This window comes from Alosa sapidissima, chromosome 9, assembly GCF_018492685.1.
Source record: "Alosa sapidissima isolate fAloSap1 chromosome 9, fAloSap1.pri, whole genome shotgun sequence".
NCBI classification, from domain to species: Eukaryota; Metazoa; Chordata; class Actinopteri; order Clupeiformes; family Clupeidae; genus Alosa; species Alosa sapidissima.
Genome location: NC_055965.1, coordinates 33,490,742 through 33,511,978, shown reverse-complemented (window position 1 = coordinate 33,511,978; position 21,237 = coordinate 33,490,742). Strand labels below are relative to the sequence as shown.

The 21,237-nt window shown below is 38.9% G+C and overlaps 4 protein-coding genes across 5 annotated transcripts in view; all 4 read right to left on the bottom strand.

Moving 5' to 3' along the window:
- LOC121718854 (zinc finger protein 665-like) overlaps positions 1-21,237 on the bottom strand; it is a 1,212,449-nt gene that overhangs the window by 412,944 nt on the left and 778,268 nt on the right.
- LOC121718796 (NACHT, LRR and PYD domains-containing protein 3-like) overlaps positions 1-21,237 on the bottom strand; it is an 800,724-nt gene that overhangs the window by 53,640 nt on the left and 725,847 nt on the right. The window lies entirely within an intron of this gene.
- LOC121718792 (protein NLRC5-like) overlaps positions 1-21,237 on the bottom strand; it is a 787,595-nt gene that overhangs the window by 139,108 nt on the left and 627,250 nt on the right. The gene's annotated exons all lie outside the window — the stretch shown is intronic.
- LOC121718897 lies at positions 7,059-20,548 on the bottom strand. 3 transcript variants are annotated; one of them, XM_042104314.1, is made up of 8 exons: positions 19,947-20,548; positions 16,952-17,155; positions 12,614-13,608; positions 11,953-12,022; positions 9,645-9,813; positions 7,951-8,113; positions 7,494-7,526; positions 7,059-7,284 (listed from the first exon to the last, which is right to left on the bottom strand). In XM_042104314.1, exons 2-6 carry the CDS (start codon positions 17,142-17,144, stop codon positions 7,957-7,959), a joined length of 1,584 nt encoding a protein of 527 aa, XP_041960248.1. In that variant the 5' UTR covers positions 17,145-17,155; positions 19,947-20,548; the 3' UTR covers positions 7,059-7,284; positions 7,494-7,526; positions 7,951-7,956. The 3 variants fall into 3 exon arrangements, with proteins under 3 accessions (XP_041960248.1, XP_041960247.1, XP_041960249.1); XM_042104313.1 differs by lacking the exon at positions 7,494-7,526; XM_042104315.1 differs by lacking the exon at positions 7,494-7,526 and having other exon boundaries at positions 9,645-9,687.

The following is a 21,237-nucleotide window of genomic DNA, read 5'->3' as shown; positions in this document are numbered from 1 at the left end:
GCTAGGCCCTCAATTCACTTCCACTGAGTTCACTTCTTTTCTCAGTGAGCGAGGTATCAGACGCACTGTCTTCTACAACCCACAGGTGAATGGGGGGGTGGAACGCCTGAACCAGACACTGAAAAATGGTATCAGAGCTCACCTGGCAGAAGGCTTCCAATTCTCAGTAGCACTCCGGCGAACCCTCCTGCACTATCGAGCTACTCAACATTCCACTACAGAGAGTTCTCCAGCACGCCTCATGCTGGGACGGGAGCTGTCATTGCCGTTGGATCGCCTTCGAGCCCCTGCTTGCCCTCCATCAAGCGCACAACAGGGCGTGCAGCGGCAGTCATCCGGCCAACTGCGCGACAGTCACAGCACAGCAGCACAGAATGAAACAGCGCTTTGACCGTTCCCACAGGGTCAAAACCCAGGCGTTCACCACCCTGGACTGGGTCAGGGTCCGGAGACCCACCCGGGGCCATAAGCTCAGGTCATTCTGGTCCGACCCCATGCAAGTGACTGAGCAGCTGGGCCCTGCTACTTTCCGCCTGTCCGACGGTACGAGGTGGCATGCCCGCCGCCTCCAGAGGGTGCCGCCACCTACCGCAGCGGACCTGGAGGACAGACAGAACTCTAATGCAGGTCCCACTGGCCTGACTCGCGCCCGGGTCAGACCGGGCTACCTCGGGGACTAGGTGCAGTAATAAGAGTGATCACATGTTTTACAATGTTTGCAGCAGCTTGCACCGTTCTAGCTGTTTTCTTTACAGTCTTCATATTCCTGCTTGTTTCAGTGGGACAGTTTTACATTTTGGTAACTACTTCCCAGGGATGTGTTTTGGGTCTTTCCCTGGAGAAAGCGGGGGGGGGGGGTGTTTGACAGTTTCACGACAACAATGACGTACTTCCGGTGTTGTATGTGTTTTACGCGGACTTGTTGTATGTGTTTTACGCGGACTTGTTGTATGTGTTTTATGGCGGACTCCCACCATAATGGCCCTCCCCAACCCCACTCCTGACCCCAACCCCACCCCCACACCTTTCATTCCACTAGTCACTACCTTTTCACAACCCACCACACATTTGCACCACACTCTCAAACAACACTTCACCCACTTTCAGTCCTCCCACACTCACTTCCAACATCACAGACTCATCTCAGCCTTCCGTAAAAACAAAAACCTTCAATTAGATCCCGTTTCTCTAGGAAGCCCCCACTCAAGCCATCACCACAGGACTCTTTCTTCAAACCACAACACTTCATCACTAACCTTCACTCACACCTTTCTGCCCCTAACACACCCCTCTCACTAGACACCACAAATGCTGTCTACATCATCACTTGCAATAAATGTCACTTACAGTACATAGGAGAAACAGGTCACTCAATCAAAACCAGACTCAAACAGCATCTATACACTATTGCTAGGAACTCACGCACCACCCACATAGTCACACATTTCCAGCAACACAGCACTGCACACCTTGGCATTTGTGGTCTCGAGAGCAACCCCGGCTGGACCCGAGCACAGAGGCAACGAGCAGAACGGAGCTGGATAAATAAACTTCACACTTTCTTCCCCCTTGGTCTCAATTAATCCACTCCTCTGTTTCTTCTCTTTCTCAATAAAGCTACATCTTTCCTTACCCCCCTTTTTTCCCAGGTCCTGTCCTAATAATTTATTTATTAAAAACGTGTTATTACTATGCTATTAATCCCTTATTACTTTGTTATTACCTTTTTTTTTCTCCCCCCCCCCCCTTTTTTTTAGTCTCTTAAGTTCTCCACCCCAGTTGTTCTACTCCCCCTAGACTACCCAGGACTTTAGTTTTTATTCTTTTCACCTTTACACAATTTAGATGTGTTTACCTTTTATTTTTTGCAGTGTTGTGTCGATTTTTAAAGGTTGTTTTCATGAACTTTACACTTTTGATTTTTAAGCACTTATAGCACTTTTCCTGGTTTTAGTCTATCCCTTACCCCCAGCCCCAATTCTTGCACTTACCTGTTTCTTTTGCTTTTAGTCCCAGCTTTAACCCCACCCAGCTGCTTGGCCTAACCCCAACCCCAACCCCTATCCCTTAACCTAACCTCCAGCCACTTGGCTAAATTCCAACCCCAGCCCCAACCCCTTAGCCTAACCCCAGTATCTTAGCCTAACCCCAACCCCCACCCTTAGGCCAACCCCAGCCCCCACCCTAAGGCTAACATCAACGCCTACAACTAACCCTAACCCTCAGGCTAATCTCAACCCCCTAGGCCAACTCCAGCCCCCTACCCCTTATCCTAACCAGTCCCTTGGCCTAAACCCAACCCCTCATCTTAACCCTTTATTTATCAATTATTTATTTATCAATTATTTATTTATAAATTATTTATTTATTAATTATTTATTTATCAATTATTTATTTATTAATGATTTATTTATCTTTCTTCTTTTGTTTCTTCCCCCTTTTCAAATATACATAATTTCCTGATTAAATATTTCTCTATTTATATATTATTTTATTTCTAGACAGTGGCCTTTTTCCTACCATTATTCCCCTCCTTGTTGGTGTGGTTGGATCCAATCGGCCAGTGCACTCACAGTCACCCACTCCACCAAGTATCATGTTCCCCTAACCTAACCCCAACCCACCCACCCACACCTGAGGCCTAGCCCAACCCTAACCCCAACCCCAACCCCAACCTCACAAATGTGGGAACATAGGGCTGACCCCGGGACAGAGCACACCCTCGCTCCGATTGTGCACCTAGCTACTTACGGACCATCAATTTGCAATCTGAATAGAACAAAACCAATGTTGCACCTTCATAACAATGTGCCCATATTAACATTTGCCCTATGCTTACAGCTTAAAGTAGCACATCTATTTGGATTATTAATGTGTTATTCATGTGTTTTAAAGAAGTATGCACCTTCTATTTTATATGAAAGATTCCTATCATTATAAGCTATTTCTCTGTGGGACAAATACGTCACCATTTAGCCTATTGTGTCTTGTGCCCCTTCTGTTTTCTATGTGGTTTGGTTCTAGGGAAAAATCTGTACTGTAGGCTGGCTATTTTTTCAATAGGCCTACTCCAAATCAATGCAGAAAGATAGCAATAGGCTAGGTCAGGGGTGTCAAACTCAAATTCACAGGGGGCCAAAATTAAGAACTGGGAGTATGTCGCGGGCCAAGCGCAACATTTATTGAATAACTGATGTTTTTATTGAATTAAAACTATATACACACAAGAAAAAAATAGAATGCAGGCATTTCTGAATTTAGCCTAATAGAAAAAATATATTGAATATCTGAATAGAAAAAATATATTGGTATATATATATATAACAGTTAACAAACTCTCCCTCTGAGAATGGCCGTGCTGTTTGCGCGATATCCTGTGCAACAGTAAAACTCGCTTTTGCAGCATCATCACTTGTAACTTGGCTTGGGTAGTCTGCCTTGAAAGCAGACTTGCTTTCAATTCTCCCACCTTCTGTAGCTTAAGCTTCGCATCCAGATCTTTGTATTTGTCTTCATGTTTAGTTTCGTAGTGCCGTTTTATGTTGTACTCTTTAATGACAGCTACGGTGAATCCACATACCAAGCAAACGGGTTTGTCCTTGAATAATATGAACGTATAATCGTTTTCCCACCTGTCTTGAAAGCTCCGATTATCAATCTTTCGCATCGCCATTTTCGTTGATAGTTTGTCTGGTTGCATGGATACGTGTTTTGTTTATGAACAGAAAAGGCGACATTAACGATGCAACGCATTTTGGGATTTGAAGTGTTATCGATGTACAGTAGGCCTATGTAGCAACTTGATGGACTGCGTTGCCCTGGGCTGCGCTCATGCGCTGAATAGAATAGCGTGCTGGGCCAGCTCTAATGCGGATGCGCTGAAGAGAATACTGTCGGGCCAGCTCAGATATGGATGCGTTGTATAAACTACGCGGCGGGCCACTTCTAATACAGATTGAATAATGACCTCGCGGGCCACAAATAAGCAGCCCGCGGGCCATTTGCCTGAGTTTGACATCCCTGGGCTAGGTCTACTGTAGGGTTTCTCAACGGGGGCCTGGGGGGCGTTCGTACAACCTAGGGGGGCGCTGGGAACGTGAGAGTTTTTGTTTTGTTTTTTTGTTTACATTTTAAACTTTCATGGTTTTCACATATTTTTGGTGCAAAAATAGGCTACCTGAAATAAATAGGCTATTTTCATTCATGGGTTTCTAACCCCACTACCGTCCCAGCTACATTTTACTGTTTATCTATGCTCAGTGGTCATACAGTGCAGTTCGGGCCTGCACACGTCCCCCAGCCCCGCTCGCTGTTGTTCTGCAGCTGCTCTGAGCGTAGTCTCCACGAAAAGACCAATGCTAATCAAATAAGAAATATGTATAGGCCTACACAGGCCTCACGCGCGGATACTGTTTTGTGATTGGTTGGATTGTTGCGATGTGCATATGTTGTTCACGTGATGTGCACTTGATTTTTGTCCATGATAATATGACACATCTTGTTGCCTAGATTTAATGTTCCTATTGATTTAAAAAAAAAAAAATCATTACAACCAATGCTGATGTGGTAGTGTTTTTTCAGTGCAGTCTCCTATTGCTTCTAACAGTGGGCTAAATCTGCTTAATAATAAAATAGGCTCATAGGGACATTTTCTTAGAAGAAACCAAAACAGCGCAGAAATGGGCTCGTTTTTTTATTTAAGCAATATAGCATGAGAGTGAGTGGCCAATAGCCTACCCGGGGGTGTAGTTTTTATTTTTTATTGTGTGTGTGTGGGGGGGCGCCACAGGATCAAAGTAAGGTTAGGGGGGCGTTTGCTCAAAAAAGGTTGAGAACCACTGGTCTACTGGATATCATCCCATTTTACTTGGGTTTCTATTGTAGTGGTTCTTAACTGGTCTTGCTTTGGGACCCACAATTTCCCATGTTCATTAAGTCGCAACCCATTTTTTTTTTATGTTTAAGCGATCAAGCCAACGGTGAGATAGGCCTACATCAGTGTTTCTCAAAGTGTGGTCCGGGGACCACTGGCCAGACAGTGATGGCTCAAGAGAGTATTTCAGTACAAGTCTAGTCAGTGTTCTCTTTTAGTCAGGTTTCACTTCTCTTAACTGAGAACATCTCACCTTTGCACTCCCTTTCTCTGTATGTAACCAATTTTCCACTTTGTAACAAGTAGGGAGGGGGGGGGTTATTATATATTATTATTACACATCATACTTTACCATATATGGGTAACCTATACTGTCTTGGTCCAATGAGCATAATAGTAAAATTGTACTGACAATAGCCTAGGCCTCAAATTCACTGAATCCCTTTTAAGGTGTGATGATTTTTTTTTGGCGCGCTCCATGCCTGTGCATTATAACCCTGGGGGCTAAGTCCCCCCTGTCTTTCAACCCTAGTGACGTCCCTGCTGAGAGCCAGGGCACTTTCATATATAGGCTGCTCTCACTGTGATTTGGAAAATGGACAGGAATATGAAGAGTTGTCTTTGCCTTTGTGTAATGGAACTGGTGAGTCTAGAAGTCTTCAATAATTAGTTTACATGAAGCACACACTGTAAAAAATTTACCGTAAAATTTACAGTAACTTACTGGCAACAATTGGCCAGTAAGTTACTGTGAATTCGTTTTACAGTAAAGCTACTGTACTTCCATTTACAGTATTTTTTGTATTTACTGTAAAAAAACTACTGTGAAATTTACAGTAACTTACTGGCCAATTGTTGCCAGTAAGTTACTGTGAATTCATTTTACAGTAAAGGTACTGTACTTCCATTTACAGTAACTTACTGGCCAACTGTGAATTCATTTTACAGTAAAGGTACTGTACTTCCATTTACAGTAACTTACTGGCCAATTGTTGCCAGTAAGTTACTGTGAATTCATTTTACAGTAAATGTACTGTACTTCCATTTACAGTAACTTACTGGCCAATTGTTGCCAGTAAGTTACTGTGAATTCATTTTACAGTAAAGGTACTGTACTTCCATTTACAGTATAGTATGCATTTGCTGTAAAATACAACACAATTAAACACTGATTTTATTGTATTTACAGTATTGATTGTTTTACTGTAGAAGAAATATAAATTACATACTGTGATTTCAATTGTATTTACAGAATTTAAATACTGTATCACTAGCCATCTTTAATAGAATCAACCATATTCTAAAATATTTAAATTAACTGCAAAAAAGCAAGAAAATTGTTAACAGTTATTTATTTAACAATAGGAACAAGACAAGGTATGATATAATATGTAATAGTATATGCAATATTATGTGTATATATAATATAATAATACATGCACCTAATAATATAATTTAATACTACATACACCTAATACATACTCAATGTATTGGCCTATTATGTATGATATAATATATAGTATGTAATATTAATAATACATAAAATTATTATTAATAATAATAATAATAATAATAATAATACCTAATAATATAATATAATAATACATACACCTAATACATATAATATAATAATACATACAATTATCAATGTATTGGCCTATTATAGGTATGATATAATAGTATATGTATATTATATTGAATAATATAGACTAATATAATAATACATAGTGTATAATATAATATGTGTATAATATAATATAATATAATAATACATACTCAATGTATTGGCCTATTATGTATGATATAATATATAGTATGTAATATGAATAATACATAAAATTAATAATAATAATAATACCTAATAATATAATACTACATACACCTAATACATACTCAATGTATTGGCCTATTATGTATGATATAATATATAGTATGTAATATTAATAATACATAAAATTAATAATAATAATACCTAATAATATAATATAATAATACATACACCTAATACATATAATATAATAATACATACAATTCTCAATGTATTGGCCTATTATAGGTATGATATAATAGTATATGTATATTATATTGAATAATATAGACTAATATAATAATACATAGTGTATAATATAATATATGTGTATAATATAATATAAGTATAATATAATATGTGTATAATATAATATAATATAATATAATAATATATAGGCCTAATACAGTTGTCAGTACAGTTCTCAACCTCAACAGTGGAACAGTGGGTTGGTGCTTAGATGGGTGGTCCTCACCAGGTACAACATAATAAAACATTGAACAGTAAAATATAACATTTAGAACATTCAAATAAAATAACAAATAGAAAATTTACATGAAACCTTATGAAACCTTGCATGCCCTGACCAGAATCAGTTGGAACCCTGAAATTAAAGAAGAAAACACATTAATAATTATATTGATTACAATTACTTTGTACTGCGCCACATGTGATGAGGGTCTAAGATGGTGATGTCGGAGTTGTGTCAAAATACTTATACTATTATTATTATTATTAATAATAATACAAAGTATGATTATTTTTTTTATTATACCCATATATACTTATATTATCATTATTTTTATTACACACCTGCCAACCTTGAAGAATTTTTTTGGGTAGCACCTTGAGCCGAAAAAAAAAACAAAAAAAAAAAAAAAAAATTCACGTCGGACTTCATGCATGCAGCCAAAAACGTGGCGATTTTCTAGGCTGATTTGACATGGAACTATATTGTCATTACAGCGTAATAATCAAGGAACACCATGGGCACAGCAGCACAATGATATCATGCAGCACCTGAAAACAGTCCCTACAGGCTAACTTCCAGCAACAAGGTTGAGCTGCAGCAGACGAATCGGTTAGTGACTGGATTATTACGCCTGAATGAGAGTATAGTTCCATGTCAAATCAGCCTAGAAAATCGCTACATTTGATTTTTCGTTGGTCTTGTTACACTTTCTAACTTGAGGAGACAAGTTCTAAATAGGAAAATGCGTAGAGGTTGGCAGGTCTGTTATTATTATTAAAGCTATTATCAGAACCTCACCTTCATCTAGTCAAGCAAGTAGAACTCTGTGAAATCCCTAATAAATGAGAGGACACTGGGGTTCATGTATGTAGTTTTCCTCTTCACCACCCTCCCAGTCATCTTGCTGATCTGCTCCTTGGCAGTGCACTTGGAGGAGTCAGGATTGATCCTGACTAAAAACCTATGAACAGTATAGGAGTGGGACAATATGTAAATGTTAATGCATAACTGTAAGAGTAATGAGCAAAGTAGAATCATACATGAAGGCCAGCTGACAGGCATTTCACATCACAACAGGAGTTAGACAAGGCTGTACTGTTTACTTTCTCCATACTATTCCGCTAAGCGGTCAACTGGATCATGCGGCAAGCCACTGACAATAGGTGCCCAATGGACCCTGTTTACACAACTGGACGACCTAGACTTTGCAGATGATATCACATTACTATCCCAAAACCACCAACAAATGCAAGAGAAATTGAGAGAGGCAGACCAGAATGCACCTCAGACAGGTCTCCACATTAGCACACAGAAGACCAAAAGTGCTCAAGGGTAACATCACACTCAAGACCAAACTACAGCTATTCAATTCAAGCATGAGAAAAAACATACTGCTCTACAGATCTGAGATGTGGAAAACAACAAGGAACCTCCTGAACAAGCTACATGTCTTCACCAACCACTGCTTCAAACATATTTTTAACATCAGATGGCCTGAAAAATGGATTGGGCACATATTGCATAAATCAAACTCTGGAACTCCCTCCCCCAACCTCTTCTTTTCTTCAAAACACATCAAAACCTTTTTGTTTAATGATCACTTCTCCTCCACACCCAACACAGCTCTATAGAGCTGGTAAGTCCCGCCCTTCCGCTATCCCCGCTGGACCTCTAGGTTGAAAAATTGTTAATGCAAGTGAATGTGAGAAAATAATTATTTTCTGGTCCCGTTTGAATTTTGCCATGAATGTCAACATATGTTGTTTGTGAATTTTTAATATAAATTTTCGTGTAAAGAATGCTATTTTGCGGGTAGAAGTTTGATGCGGTTAAACTTTGTGTGAGAGCACTTTGTGGACTACAACTTTCCCCTAGACGACAACTAACTAGTTTCCCATAACAACCATCAGTTGGTCGAGATGAATAGGGTTATTAAGATCGACTTTGAACATAGTGAACCATACAACTTTACAATTACACTGCATCATAGTGTTAATGTGTTGAGTGAAGCTAGACATGTTTCGAATATTTTTGCTACCATGTGTGTTTATTCCTGCCGTTACAAAAACTAGCATATCAGCTAATGTTAGTGATTAGCTCACGTCACAGGCGACATGTAGTCTTTCTCGTTATGTCTTTTCCACAACTGCTAGCCGACGAATCATGTAATATACTGTCAAACTCGTAACATGAAAAATTATATTAAAAATTCAGACAACATATGTTCACCTTCATGGCACAATTCAAACGGGACCAGAAAATAATTATTTTCTCACATTCACTTGCATTGACGATTTTTCAATCTAGAGGTCCACTGGGGGTTTAGCGGATGGGAGGGACTTACCAGCTCTATACACATAGCTTGTCTGTTGTATTGTTATTGTTTGTCTGTCTGTTGTTGTTTTCCTTCTCCTCTGTAAAGCGACCATGGGTTTGAGAAAGGCGCTATATAAAATAAACATATTATTATTATTATTTAAGATAATAAATACCTCTGAACAAACTCCAGAGTTGTGCTGGCTTCCACCTGATACTCTAAATTGAACACATAAAAACAGGCGAAGAGAGTGGCCAAGGCAGAGGTGAAGTCAGCCGAAGGTGGTATTACAACCCTCCCCTCAATTGACAGCATCCATCTCTCTGAAGTCAGGATTGTTTCTCCTTAGTAAAAGAGTCATTACAACAATTATATTTCATAGCAATACATTCTATGCTCCACATAAATGATTTTAAAAACACGGCAGGGAGCATACATATCAGGACCGTCACTTTTGAGAAAAATCAAATATATTTGAACATCTACCCCCCCCCCCCCCCCCCCCTATTGTGTAGAACCCAAAGTATTTCCAGACACCACTTTTTAGAGGAGTTGGGGACGTACAATGATGGCCAAAAGTATTGGCACCCATGCTAAAGTTGACTGAAAAGAGGAATATAAAATCATCTTTTGGAAATTGATCTTAATTCCTTAAGTGAAAAATGAGGAAATATCTAACCTTTAAGGACACCAATTTTCTTAGTGAATGAATAATGTATCATAAATAAATAAATGTTCTTCCTTAAAATACAGGGGTCATAAGTATTCCCACCCCTATGTTAAATTCCCATAGAGACAGGCAGATTTTTATTTTTAAAGGCCAGTTATTTCATAGATCCAGAATACTGTGCATCCTGATAAAGTTACCTTGGCCTTTGGAATTAAAATAGCCCCACATCATCACATACCCTTCACCATACCTAGAGATTGGCATGGTGTTATTTCAGTTAGCCTATTAGCTGAAACCAGCTAATTTAACCAGCTAACCATGCTATTTTAATTCCAAAGGCCAAGGTAACTTTATCAGGATTATCAGGAAAATTGGTGTCCTTAAAGGTTAGATATTTCCTCATTTTTCACTTAAGGCATTAAGATCAATTTCCAAAAGATGATTTTATATAAGCCATTTATTAGTAATGATTTACACTGTTGATTTGCTATCTATTTCCCTGATCATTTAGGACATACACTATGTGTTCCTTTTTGTGTGTTCATGTCCTTGTGATGTGTGTGTCTTTGTCAGCTAAGAAAAAAAACAAAAAAACATCAACAAAAACAAAAAGAAACAAAATACTAACATTGTCTCTTGTCTTGTCTCGTTATCTCACTCCTGATCTGTGCCTTGCCGTGGCAAATGAGCTTTTGAACTAAACAGGTCTTGTCTACTTGTGTGTCATCTGAATAATATATATGTGCCCCATACATGGAATCAGAGTGCCTACTGTAGTAAATGGAAAATCTCTACAGCAAAAGGCCAGTCTACCGCTACATGCATTTGGTTTGTTTCTGCCATTTATTAGTAATGATTTACACAGTTTGTTCACTACTTACTATTTACCTGAGCATTCAGTATTGTGCAATATAGCATACAGAAGGTGAGGGACATTTTGGGGGGAAAGAAGTGGTGCATTTTATCATTCAAACATGCGACTTTTCATGAAAATTCTATAATCCAAGATGGCCGCCACCATATGACGTCATAATATGCAAATTAGATATAAACATTTAATCTCTACATAAACTTTGGGTCATCCTTAATATTTCTCTAATTTACAGAAAGTCTCTATCTCATTACTTTTAAGATATAGCCTTTTGAAATGAAGATGTCAAAATTGATCGTTTCGAGAAAAAAAAACCTCTGGCGCCTAAAGGGTTAAGTTGGACTACCTTTTCAATAAACCGTCAAATGCATCATTGGATCTCAACGGATATTTTGGTTGGTACAGCGCATCAGACAATCAGCTACACCCATACCTTAGCCTCTCAGCGACTGCTTGGCTTTTTGGATACAAGTCGCTACACCCGCTACTGGATGAGATGGCAAACAATAAAATAAAAAACTAACTAAACATAGACTGTAAAAATGCTACACATTGCACTAAAAACCAAATCGTTTTTTTTTATAGTTCGAATATGTATATTTCACGTCATGTTCGAATGCATATTTGAATATTGAATAAAAAGTGACAGCCCTAATACATATCTTCCAAACAGTGCATTAGCAGTAACTGGGTTGGTGATAGATAAACAAAATGTGACACATGCATAGTGAGCAATCTGAAATAGCAATAACGACATAAGAGATGGCTACAAAGGATGAGAGTATTCCACATAACTAAAGTTTTTGAAGTGACTGTGCTGTCCCTGTGTTACAAGCTGGAAATCCTGATTGGTGCACACAAACTGAATTCACTAGTGTTTCCGGACTAGACTTTCTTTGGTCTCTATATTCAAAGGATTTGTTAACATTGAATGAAACTTACCGAGCATGATGATCCTTGGAGTGATGGGGAGAGAAAGCTGGGCCTCTGCGTCCGCAGGAGTGGTAGTCACCTATGAATGCCAGCAAAGATAAGAGTTACTTGGAACAAGCTAGACGGTATATCACCTCTAGGATAGAGAAAGCTTTTTGAAACTCTAAGGAAGCAATGGGCCATATTTTTTTTTTTTGTTGCTTTGATGGTTTGTGCATGTTTACACCCCTTGGAAATAAAATAAAAAATAAGAAATACCATATTTTCCCGACTATAATTCGCTCGAGTATAAGTCATCAGTAGAAGGTGGGGACATTTGGGCAATTCCACGCAAAACTGTCACGTCCATAACGCCAACTAAATAACATGTCAATGTGTTGGCGTTATGGATGTGACAGTTTTGCGCAGAATTGCCCATTTATTTCCATTCCAATAACTTCACATATTACATTTCTGTTTGCACTTGTAGGCTAGGCTGCTTTAATTTCACTCTAAGCAGGGGAAATTATTCTCTTGCAATAAATGGTTATGGTAATGTGATTTGGCAGACACTTTTATCCAAAGTTACAAACAAATACAAAAGAATATAATACTATATTATATAATATAAATGTAACAATAAATTGTTGAAAACTCTTAAATAAAAGATTGAAGTAATTAAGAAGCTTACATCAGCAAGGAGAAAAAGTGACTCCTCTTGTTCTTTGAAGTGTGCCAACATCACAAGCATCGCTGCTAGGCCATCAGTTCCTTCTCGGTCCTTCTTTAGGGCTTCCTTCAGAACAGCTCTTACTTCCTTCCTCCACTTTGTAATCTGACTACTGAAGAAATCCAGGATTCTTTTACCCTTTTTGTCCAAATCTTCATTCAGTCTTGTGTATAGTTCAACATTGGTAAGAGTGGTGAAGTGTGACAATAAAAACTTCTGTGAAAAGAGAAAGGGCCACTCTTTACCCACATCCAGAATGCTTGGGGAAGGATTAGCGTTGATGTATTCTCGCTGTTTGGCATAAGTAATTGCCATTAGGTCTTCTACCCTTCCTCTCTCAGCGCCTTTGAGTCCCTCTTGGCTGAATATATCCAACATCTCAAGCTTCTTTTCCTCTAATGATGCTGATGTTTCCCCATCTGGATAGTCCTCTGGCTGCCAACGAACACACCCATAACTGTCGACTCTTGCACATGTAGCTACTGCTGGTTGGTCATCATCACCATCCCCATCATCTCTCTGGGTGCGTTTGTGCTTCCTCAGACGGGAAAGAGTGTTGCCTCGATTCACATATTCTACTCTGATCTTGAGCTGATTTATAACACTGAAATACCCACATCCAATTAGCTCCCCTTCTTCGTTTTTGTCTAAAAAGCTATTTGGATATTTTTCAGTTATAGCTTTAGCCACTACCATGCACTCTCTGCGAGTAGGGTTCAAAGAATGCTCTCTCATCGCATCAACAATGACTCTTATCAAGTGTCTGCGGTCATCTGGAGCTGGCCTCTCACCAGCATCTACTGCTCTTCTAAGAGTCGCCCTCACTTTGTTCCATGGCACCTCAAAACTGTTCACCCATGCAGAGATGGGACTGATGGGTGATATGGGGCATGTGCTGGAAGAGGCAACTGACAGTGGCTCAGGCGATGAAGGGCTCAGCTGGGGATTGGTAGGACCTGCATTACACACATATGAGAGAATGCGCAGCATAGTCAGGTAAAAATAAGGTTTGTTAGTAGCCTAATGGTAGGCTATTTTTTAGTAGTCTAATGGTAAAATTATTTGTTAGTAGCCTAATGGTAAATGCTGCAGGTGTAGAAATCTACATAAAACAGATATCTACTTTGATGTCAGGGCTAGATTACAGCATGAAACTTCTGCATATTAACTCATTGAGTGCCATGCATTGAGTGCCAAAAACGTAATATTACGTTTTTAGCTTTTTTTTTTAAATTACGAAAGTAGACACTCTAACACACCTTATATGTGATTTTGGGAACTCTGTGATGAATGGAAATGAAATATATGACGATCGTGAAACTCATGAAAACGCACAATCTGGACATTTTATCTGGACATTTTATCATAACTCGGTTGCCGCTTTGGGTCGAATCAGTGACGCATGCACGTCAGGTCAAAACCAGGCCATTTTCGTGGGTCTATCACTAGGTGGCAGTCTCGCCAGGTCTCGCTGATCACTTCCCGGAATGTTTACAGAAGTAAGTCACAGGCAACACTTCATATTTCATGAAAGACGTTATATGTCCATTTCTAGAAATGATTTTGATGAAAACTAGCACGGTTAAATACACGGTTTGCACCCAAGTCTCACCTTTTAATCGAGCTATTCTACGTGTTCATAGCTATAACACAGAATATGCTGTGGCTGTACAAAAATCATCAACAATGGTCTAGATTGCTGGCACTCTAGGACAAAGCTCCCGAAAACAGCTTGGCATTCAATGAGTTAATAAATTAAATTGCTTTCCCTCTTCTCCCTCTCAGCACTTCACAACATAGTATGGACAGCTTTGTTCGCCCAGCTCAGTCATGCACAAGAGGCTTCCATTTTACAGAGAGCATTTTGAACATTATTTTATTGTTGGCACTGACACTTATAAAATTGCAATAAATGGGCTTAGTTTTGGAGCCAAATGTTTAAGTTAGAATAAATACCTCTGTGCCAATTGATCATTTTCATTATGCATTATTTGTTTTGGTTGTCTAAAAATGCAAAAAAAAAAAAAATAAAAAATCTGATTAATTGATCGATAAAGTGCTAGATTAATCGATTACAAAAAGAATCGATAGCTGCAGCCCCAGTTTACAATAGTATCAGTACTTCAGTGTTTCCTACATAATTGAAATCCATTTGTGGTGGTTGGTTTGCAGAATTAACTTGAATACAACAGTTTTTAACAAATTAGCACAGCGTGGTTATGATGCTAACCAGATTTAAGCACAATTTAGTACAACCTGGAACATCATTGTGTGGTGGTCAATGTTGATATTGTGGGGGCCGCCACAAATAAGTCAATGTAAGGGAAACACGGTACTTAAAACATTGCTTAAGTTTGACTCCAAGAAAGGCCCCATTTTCAAAATGACGGCCGTCAGGTCATTTTAGGTGGGTCATTATAGGGTTAAACCTCAACAAAATTGATACAAAAGTTTTTTTTTAATGGATTCTGGTACAATTGGACATACTACATAACTAGGGCTGGGATAAACGATTATTTTTTAAACGATTAATCTAGCGATTATTTTTTCGATGCATCGATTAATCTAACGATTCATTTTTTCAGTCCGATTCGATTTCGATTCGATTATCTCTTCATTAATTGACTAATAGCAATTTATACATGTTGATTTATATATCTGAATGAAAAAAACATGAATTCCTTAGCATTGCAATATATGTTTATTGCTCTTAAAAGACTATACAAGTTGATGTATGGATGCAATTCATAACGTAGATAGATAGATAGATAGATACTTTATTGATCCCCAGGGGAAATTCAAGAACTATCAAATAACAGTTTGTACTTCTCCTTGGGACAAGCACTTTTGAGTCTTGGAAAAATGTTTTTCCATTTACATCGGGATTTTGCAAACATTCAGTGTCAGAGTCAATAAAATGAGCCCTGAGTAACGAAATTGACAAGCAGCTGTAAGTAAGCATGCTAAACTCAACATCTAAACACTATTCTAACGTTAGCTTTGAGATACTGCTTGATTGCATAACTTAACTAAGTTTAGTCTCCTCAATGTACTGTTGTGAGACCTTAGCAGAGTTAACTTGACTGCAGCAATTTTGAACAAATTTGCACAGCATGGTCATGATGCTAAGCGGATTTAATAGCAATTTATCCAGCCGTGTTCTATGCAATGCTTCTATGTGGCAACAACAATCCTTCAACAATCGTGAATATTTTGTGTTAAATGCACATGCAGAGGAGGGGCAGCGGGCTCGTTACGAGAGAGAGCGGGCGGGGCAGGGAAAGGCTGCGTGCATAAAAAGTGAAGCTCAAAGGATTTTATCTTATCTTTAATTTAAATAGTACAACATAGAACATCAATGTGTGACGACTGGTTTTGTGGCGCCCCACCACAGATTAGTCAACGTATGGGAAACACTGAAGGTGTAAAATTCTAAATATTTGGCAGCACGCGTTTTGGGTCTGACAAATTGACGTGCACATTTTGCGTCAACGTATTTTTTGCGTTGACGTTGTCCCAGCCCTATACATAACATAGTAAAAATTCCATTAAACAATACATTTATTAAAACTGTCTGGTACTGTAAAATTAGTCAAAACAGGGCTGCCACGTGAAGGCTCAGTACCGCTAACCCCCTTTTTTTTTTTTTTTTTTTATTTATACATGTTTTTCTATTTTCTTCAGTTATTTAAAGGGCTTCCTGCCCATCTTGAAAATTGCGCCTTTCTAATGGTCAAATTTTGGTAAATGTTTAGTTAGAAAAAAACTAACGTTTCTAACTTTTTGTTAGGAAAAAAAAACAAAATTGCAGGAAAAGAGTTTAATATGTTCTGACATTATGAAGTCATAAATCTGTGAACTAATAAGCTAAAATCAGAGAATTTGGACTTATTTACAAAATGATGATTAAATGATTGCTGATTAGTTATTAATTGTTGCAGCTCAACTAATATGGTAATTAAAACAACTGCATTTTTTATATATACATGTTTTTCTATTTTCTTCAGTTATTTAAAGGGCTTCATGCCCATCTTGAAAATTGCGCCTTTCTAATGGTCAAATTTTGGTAAATGTTTAGTTAGAAAAAAACTAGTTTCTAACTTTTTGTTAGGAAAAAAAATATATAGCAGGAAAAGAGTTTAATGTGCTCTGACATTATGAAGTCATAAATCTGTGAACTAATAAGCTAAAATTTTGAGAATTTGGATTTATTTACAAAATTATGATTGAATGATTGCTGATTAGTTATTAATTGTTGCAGCTCAACTAATATGTTAATTAAAACAACTGTAATCTCACCTCCTTTCAAGGAATGAATAATCTTTCTGCACTGAATAGGTGTGAGCAGATGTTTGATGTCATCTTCTTGGATGAACTGCAGATCTCCTGGTCCTTCAACACCTACTTTCAACAACTCATTGACCAAAGTTTCAAGTTTCACTTGATCTAGCTGTGGTAGCACAGTCTGTAATGCCTTCTCAATGGAGTCCATTACTCGTTCTTCTGAAACACAGAATGATGCAGAGCAACAAGATTAAGACCAAATTGATTATATACAGAAAGAGGGTAATAATCTGCAAGTGTATCTACATTAAAACACTGATACTGTGCTTCTGTGTTGCTTTGTAAGCAATAAACACCAAGATCCACAACAGGCACAGACTGATACTGCTGGACAACAAAATGCACGTTTGACTCATGTATCAGTATCAACAGTATTTTCCCAAGAAGATACCCTGTGTCATTTTGGTCCACTACAACAGTCATGTCTCTTTTGTACAGAGTGCCTTTGAAAGTGACAGAGGGTGTTTCAATAGTGTGTTCAGGACAGAGACCCATGAGGCTGACAGCTCTCTGAATGCCAATCTGGTACAGTTGGACATTAAATTTACTTGGTTGGCCCATTTGCAGAGTTGGAGGAAATAAGCTACCAGCATGTAAATATGCTTGTAGCAACTGGTGTCTTTCTGCTAAGGTACTGCAGAGGTTTTTAAAGTTATGCAGTTTCCTTGCACACTGCTTAAAATAGGAGTGCTTGCTTTCAAAGCGCAATGTCCACAACCTAATGAGGGGACCAAACTGAAGAATGAGTTCTGGGTAATGGACAAGATAGTGGTGCTTGGGTTTTAGTTTATTTTCTGGGAATGTGACAGTTCTTAGCTGGATGTATTCCTCAATGAGAATCTTCAGGTATGCTACTTGGTTGGTATGGATCTTGGGTGCACATATCAAATCCACAATTTCTCTGAGCTTTAAACACAACTGCCACACCTCGTCATCAAGTGGATTTTTGATTCTGTCTCCAACCAGAATAGGAAAGAGACGTAAGAAGCACCAGTTTTGAGCAGCATGCCCTCCCAGCTTCTCCCCATTAGGTTTGACCTCACATGGCTTGTTATTTGCATCACTGCCTAGGTATGTGAACTGTGATATAGTCCGATTCAGTTGACCATAGGTGAAGTGTTTGCCCACTCTCACTAAGTGCTTAATGTACATAGCAAGGTCAACTGAAACAACCCCTTCAAACAGGTCATGACCCAGGCATGGAGGGAGTCCTGGCTGGCAAACATGATAATATTTCAACTGATTGAAAACTGAGTCAGACTTTATTCCACTGTTCATTTCCTGGTTTAGGGCTACCTGTGCCACACTCTGGTTGTAACTCTCTATGGTTCTTTTAGGACCAGATTTGGTGGGATCTGTATGAAAAGACACTCTGTCTATGATACAGTACCGGCAAAAATGTGTGGTTTTACTGAAGTTTTCAGTAAACCCGCCAATACAGTGTGACCCCAGATTATCTCCAGTAATGGCAATCACAGAGCCTTTTACATTCTCATCACCATTTTCAATTCCAGTTTCCTCCATTTTTTTTAAGTCACTGACTAAAGTGGAGAACAGTTTTTCTTGTCCAAAAAATTTGAAATCCTCCTCTCTGCACAACATAACAAGCTGCATCGGATCTATGGAAGACCTGTTGTGTGGTGCAATCTCTGCAAGTGTCATGTACATAGCCAGTATTTTGTGTTTTTTTCTGCCTGAGCCCAGTGGATTCGCAACTTCGAAAGAATCCTGATACAAGATGACAGACAATGAAGAGGGAGAATCTCGTAAAAGTATATTCTCTTTAATGTTTCTACCATCTCTCACATCTTCCAGAACATCAGGAGTTGTTTCTGTGTTAGCTTTAGCTTGGGCATACTGCTCTTTAACAGAGTTCTGAGTGAGGAGTGATTTTATTGTATCCTTGATGGGCACATACTGATAGAACCTCTCTTTGCCTTTAGCATCAATGCCCAAATAAGTTTTGACTGGCTGAACATAGCTAAATCTGCTCTTAAAGAAGGTTTTACGGGTTTGATCAGTTCTAAAAACTCCTTTGTTGCATATTTTCAAAAGGTTATCTTTTGAGAGATCATCCAGAAGCCTTTTGATATCGCTTTCAGAAACATTCAGCTTTGTTAACTGTTCATGCATCCTAGACAAAAGATGAGTCAAACCAGTGTTGTGCACCTCTTGTATCTCCTCTATAAGGATCTGAATTGTACTGGCTGGTAACAGCATTTTAGCCTGCATTCGAAGATAAAACAGGGCCAGATTGTTCATAAATTCATCTATGTTCACTTCATCATTTCTGTCATCTGTCATCATTCCGCCATCATTACCATCCTCTAGGGACTCAAACGTGTGATCTAGTTCATTGTCTGCTGACGTATGCATGCAGGCACTGATGTTAGCACTGGTAGAACTTTGGCTAATACATGGCGAACTAATCTTGTGTTTCCGACTCAAGTGTGAGGCTAATGATGAGCGGACACGAAAATGTTTTACACAGTTAATATAAGGGCATGATACTTTTGTGCCATCTTTAATGTGCCTATGGAGATGTTCACGTAAGCTTGAAAAATTTTCTGACACAAAACTACAGCCATTAACATTGCAAGCTCCATCAACTCCATCAACTCCATTGATTTGCCTTACACGTCTAGAGCTAGCTCTCTTGTGAAAACGGTACATGTGGCTTTGAACGGCGCTACGTGTCACAAAAGTGGCAAAGCATTCTGCTACACCACATGGAAATCTATAGTTAGCTAAATGTCTATGTAAATTCACATGCCGGACAAATATAGAAATGGAAGCGGTGGTGAAGCTGCAGTGTTTGCATGAGTAATTCATTGTAGTAATTCATGTATACTCCTAGGTAGCTGGATACCTGTGGCTCAGGCACACCACAGCCTGACAGAGGTGGCACAGAAAACTTGTTTTGCTCGTAGTAATGGTAAAAGGTACTCACATTATTTTCTGGAAGTCCACAGATGATCCGCGAGTCCAGAGGGCAAAGGTGGGGGGGGGGAGGGATCTTCTCCCGCCTAGAAGCTAGCTAGCTATAAGCTAACGTTAGCTCCCGCTTAGCAACGGTTGTGGAGACGCTTAGGAACTACCTCGTTTTCCCTGTCAAGTCAAGTAAAGTCAAGTCAAGTAAAGTCAAGTCAAGGCAAAAAGTGAGGCAAAGACGGGTGGGCGGGAATCTTCTCCCGCCTAGAAGCTAGCTAGCTATAAGCTAACGTTAGCTCCCGCTTAGCAACGGTTGTGGAGAGCTTAGGAGCTACCTCGTTTTCCCTCTCAAGTCAAGTAAAGTCAAGTCAAGTAAAGTCAAGTCAAGGCAAAAAGTGAGGCAAAGACGGGGGGAAAACACAGGATAAAGCCTTGCGTAAATAAACCTAAATACTTCTGACAATTCACGGAGCTTTTCTGTCAACTACTCACTACGGAGTCAGAATTCCAAGTGATGGTTTCGCGGTTTTTCCCAAAGATTCCAGAGCTTTTCTGCGGTTTGCGATGACGTGACTAGTTCTACACACAAAAACAGAGCCTTATAAGGCTCTGAAAAAAACATATTTTTGCCAAGACGAGATTAAAGTCGACATATTGAACTCGACATTTCGAGAATAATGTTGAAATATCATGTCGACTTTAATCTCGACGTGTCGACATTAAACTCAACATTTTGAGAATAACGTTGACATTTCATCTTGATATCCATCATAACTAGTTTGGAGAGAGAACGACTGGTTAAGGGTAGCAACTGAGACGATTGAAAAATGAGGACGAATGAAACATTCCAGTTTCCTTCGAGTGCAACGATAGACAGACATCATTTGGACAAACATAGAATATATTAAAACCGCCCATGTCGCAGTATTGCGACAAGCGTCATTAATGAATAAAACCAGTCTATGAAACAGACGATAGACGCGAGTACAGTGTAAAATCTCATTTGTACTCTTGACCACTAGTTGGCAGACACCCAGAGCTTCGATTCAAGCTCAACCTTTTTTTCCCAAAGTTTTCAGGAAGCACCAGAGAATGCGAAAAACACGCGAGAAACACACGAAGAAGACGTGCATTTCCTCCATAACGCGGAAGCGATGCGGGCCATAGTTTTGCACAAATTGAAGCAGAAATACACCAAATGTTGAAAAAAAAATTCACGAGTGATGAAGTCTTGGATCTGTTATTCACCTATTCTGATTCTGAAGGAGAATATCTGCCTTTTGGAGAATATGATCGATCGTCTATTGACT

What these genes read in the sequence shown, in the direction of transcription:
- LOC121718897 (XM_042104314.1), bottom strand. Translation starts at nt 17,144, where the DNA reads ATGGACTCCATTGAGAAGGCATTACAGACTGTGCTACCACAGCTAGAT. An exon ending in TCCAAGGATCATCATGCTCG is followed by an intron (nt 9,814 to 11,952) that starts GTAAGTTTCATT and finishes TCTTTTACTAAG; the next exon opens with GAGAAACAATCCTGACTTCA. An exon ending in ACTCTGGAGTTTGTTCAGAG is followed by an intron (nt 8,114 to 9,644) that starts GTATTTATTATC and finishes TACTGTTCATAG; the next exon opens with GTTTTTAGTCAGGATCAATC.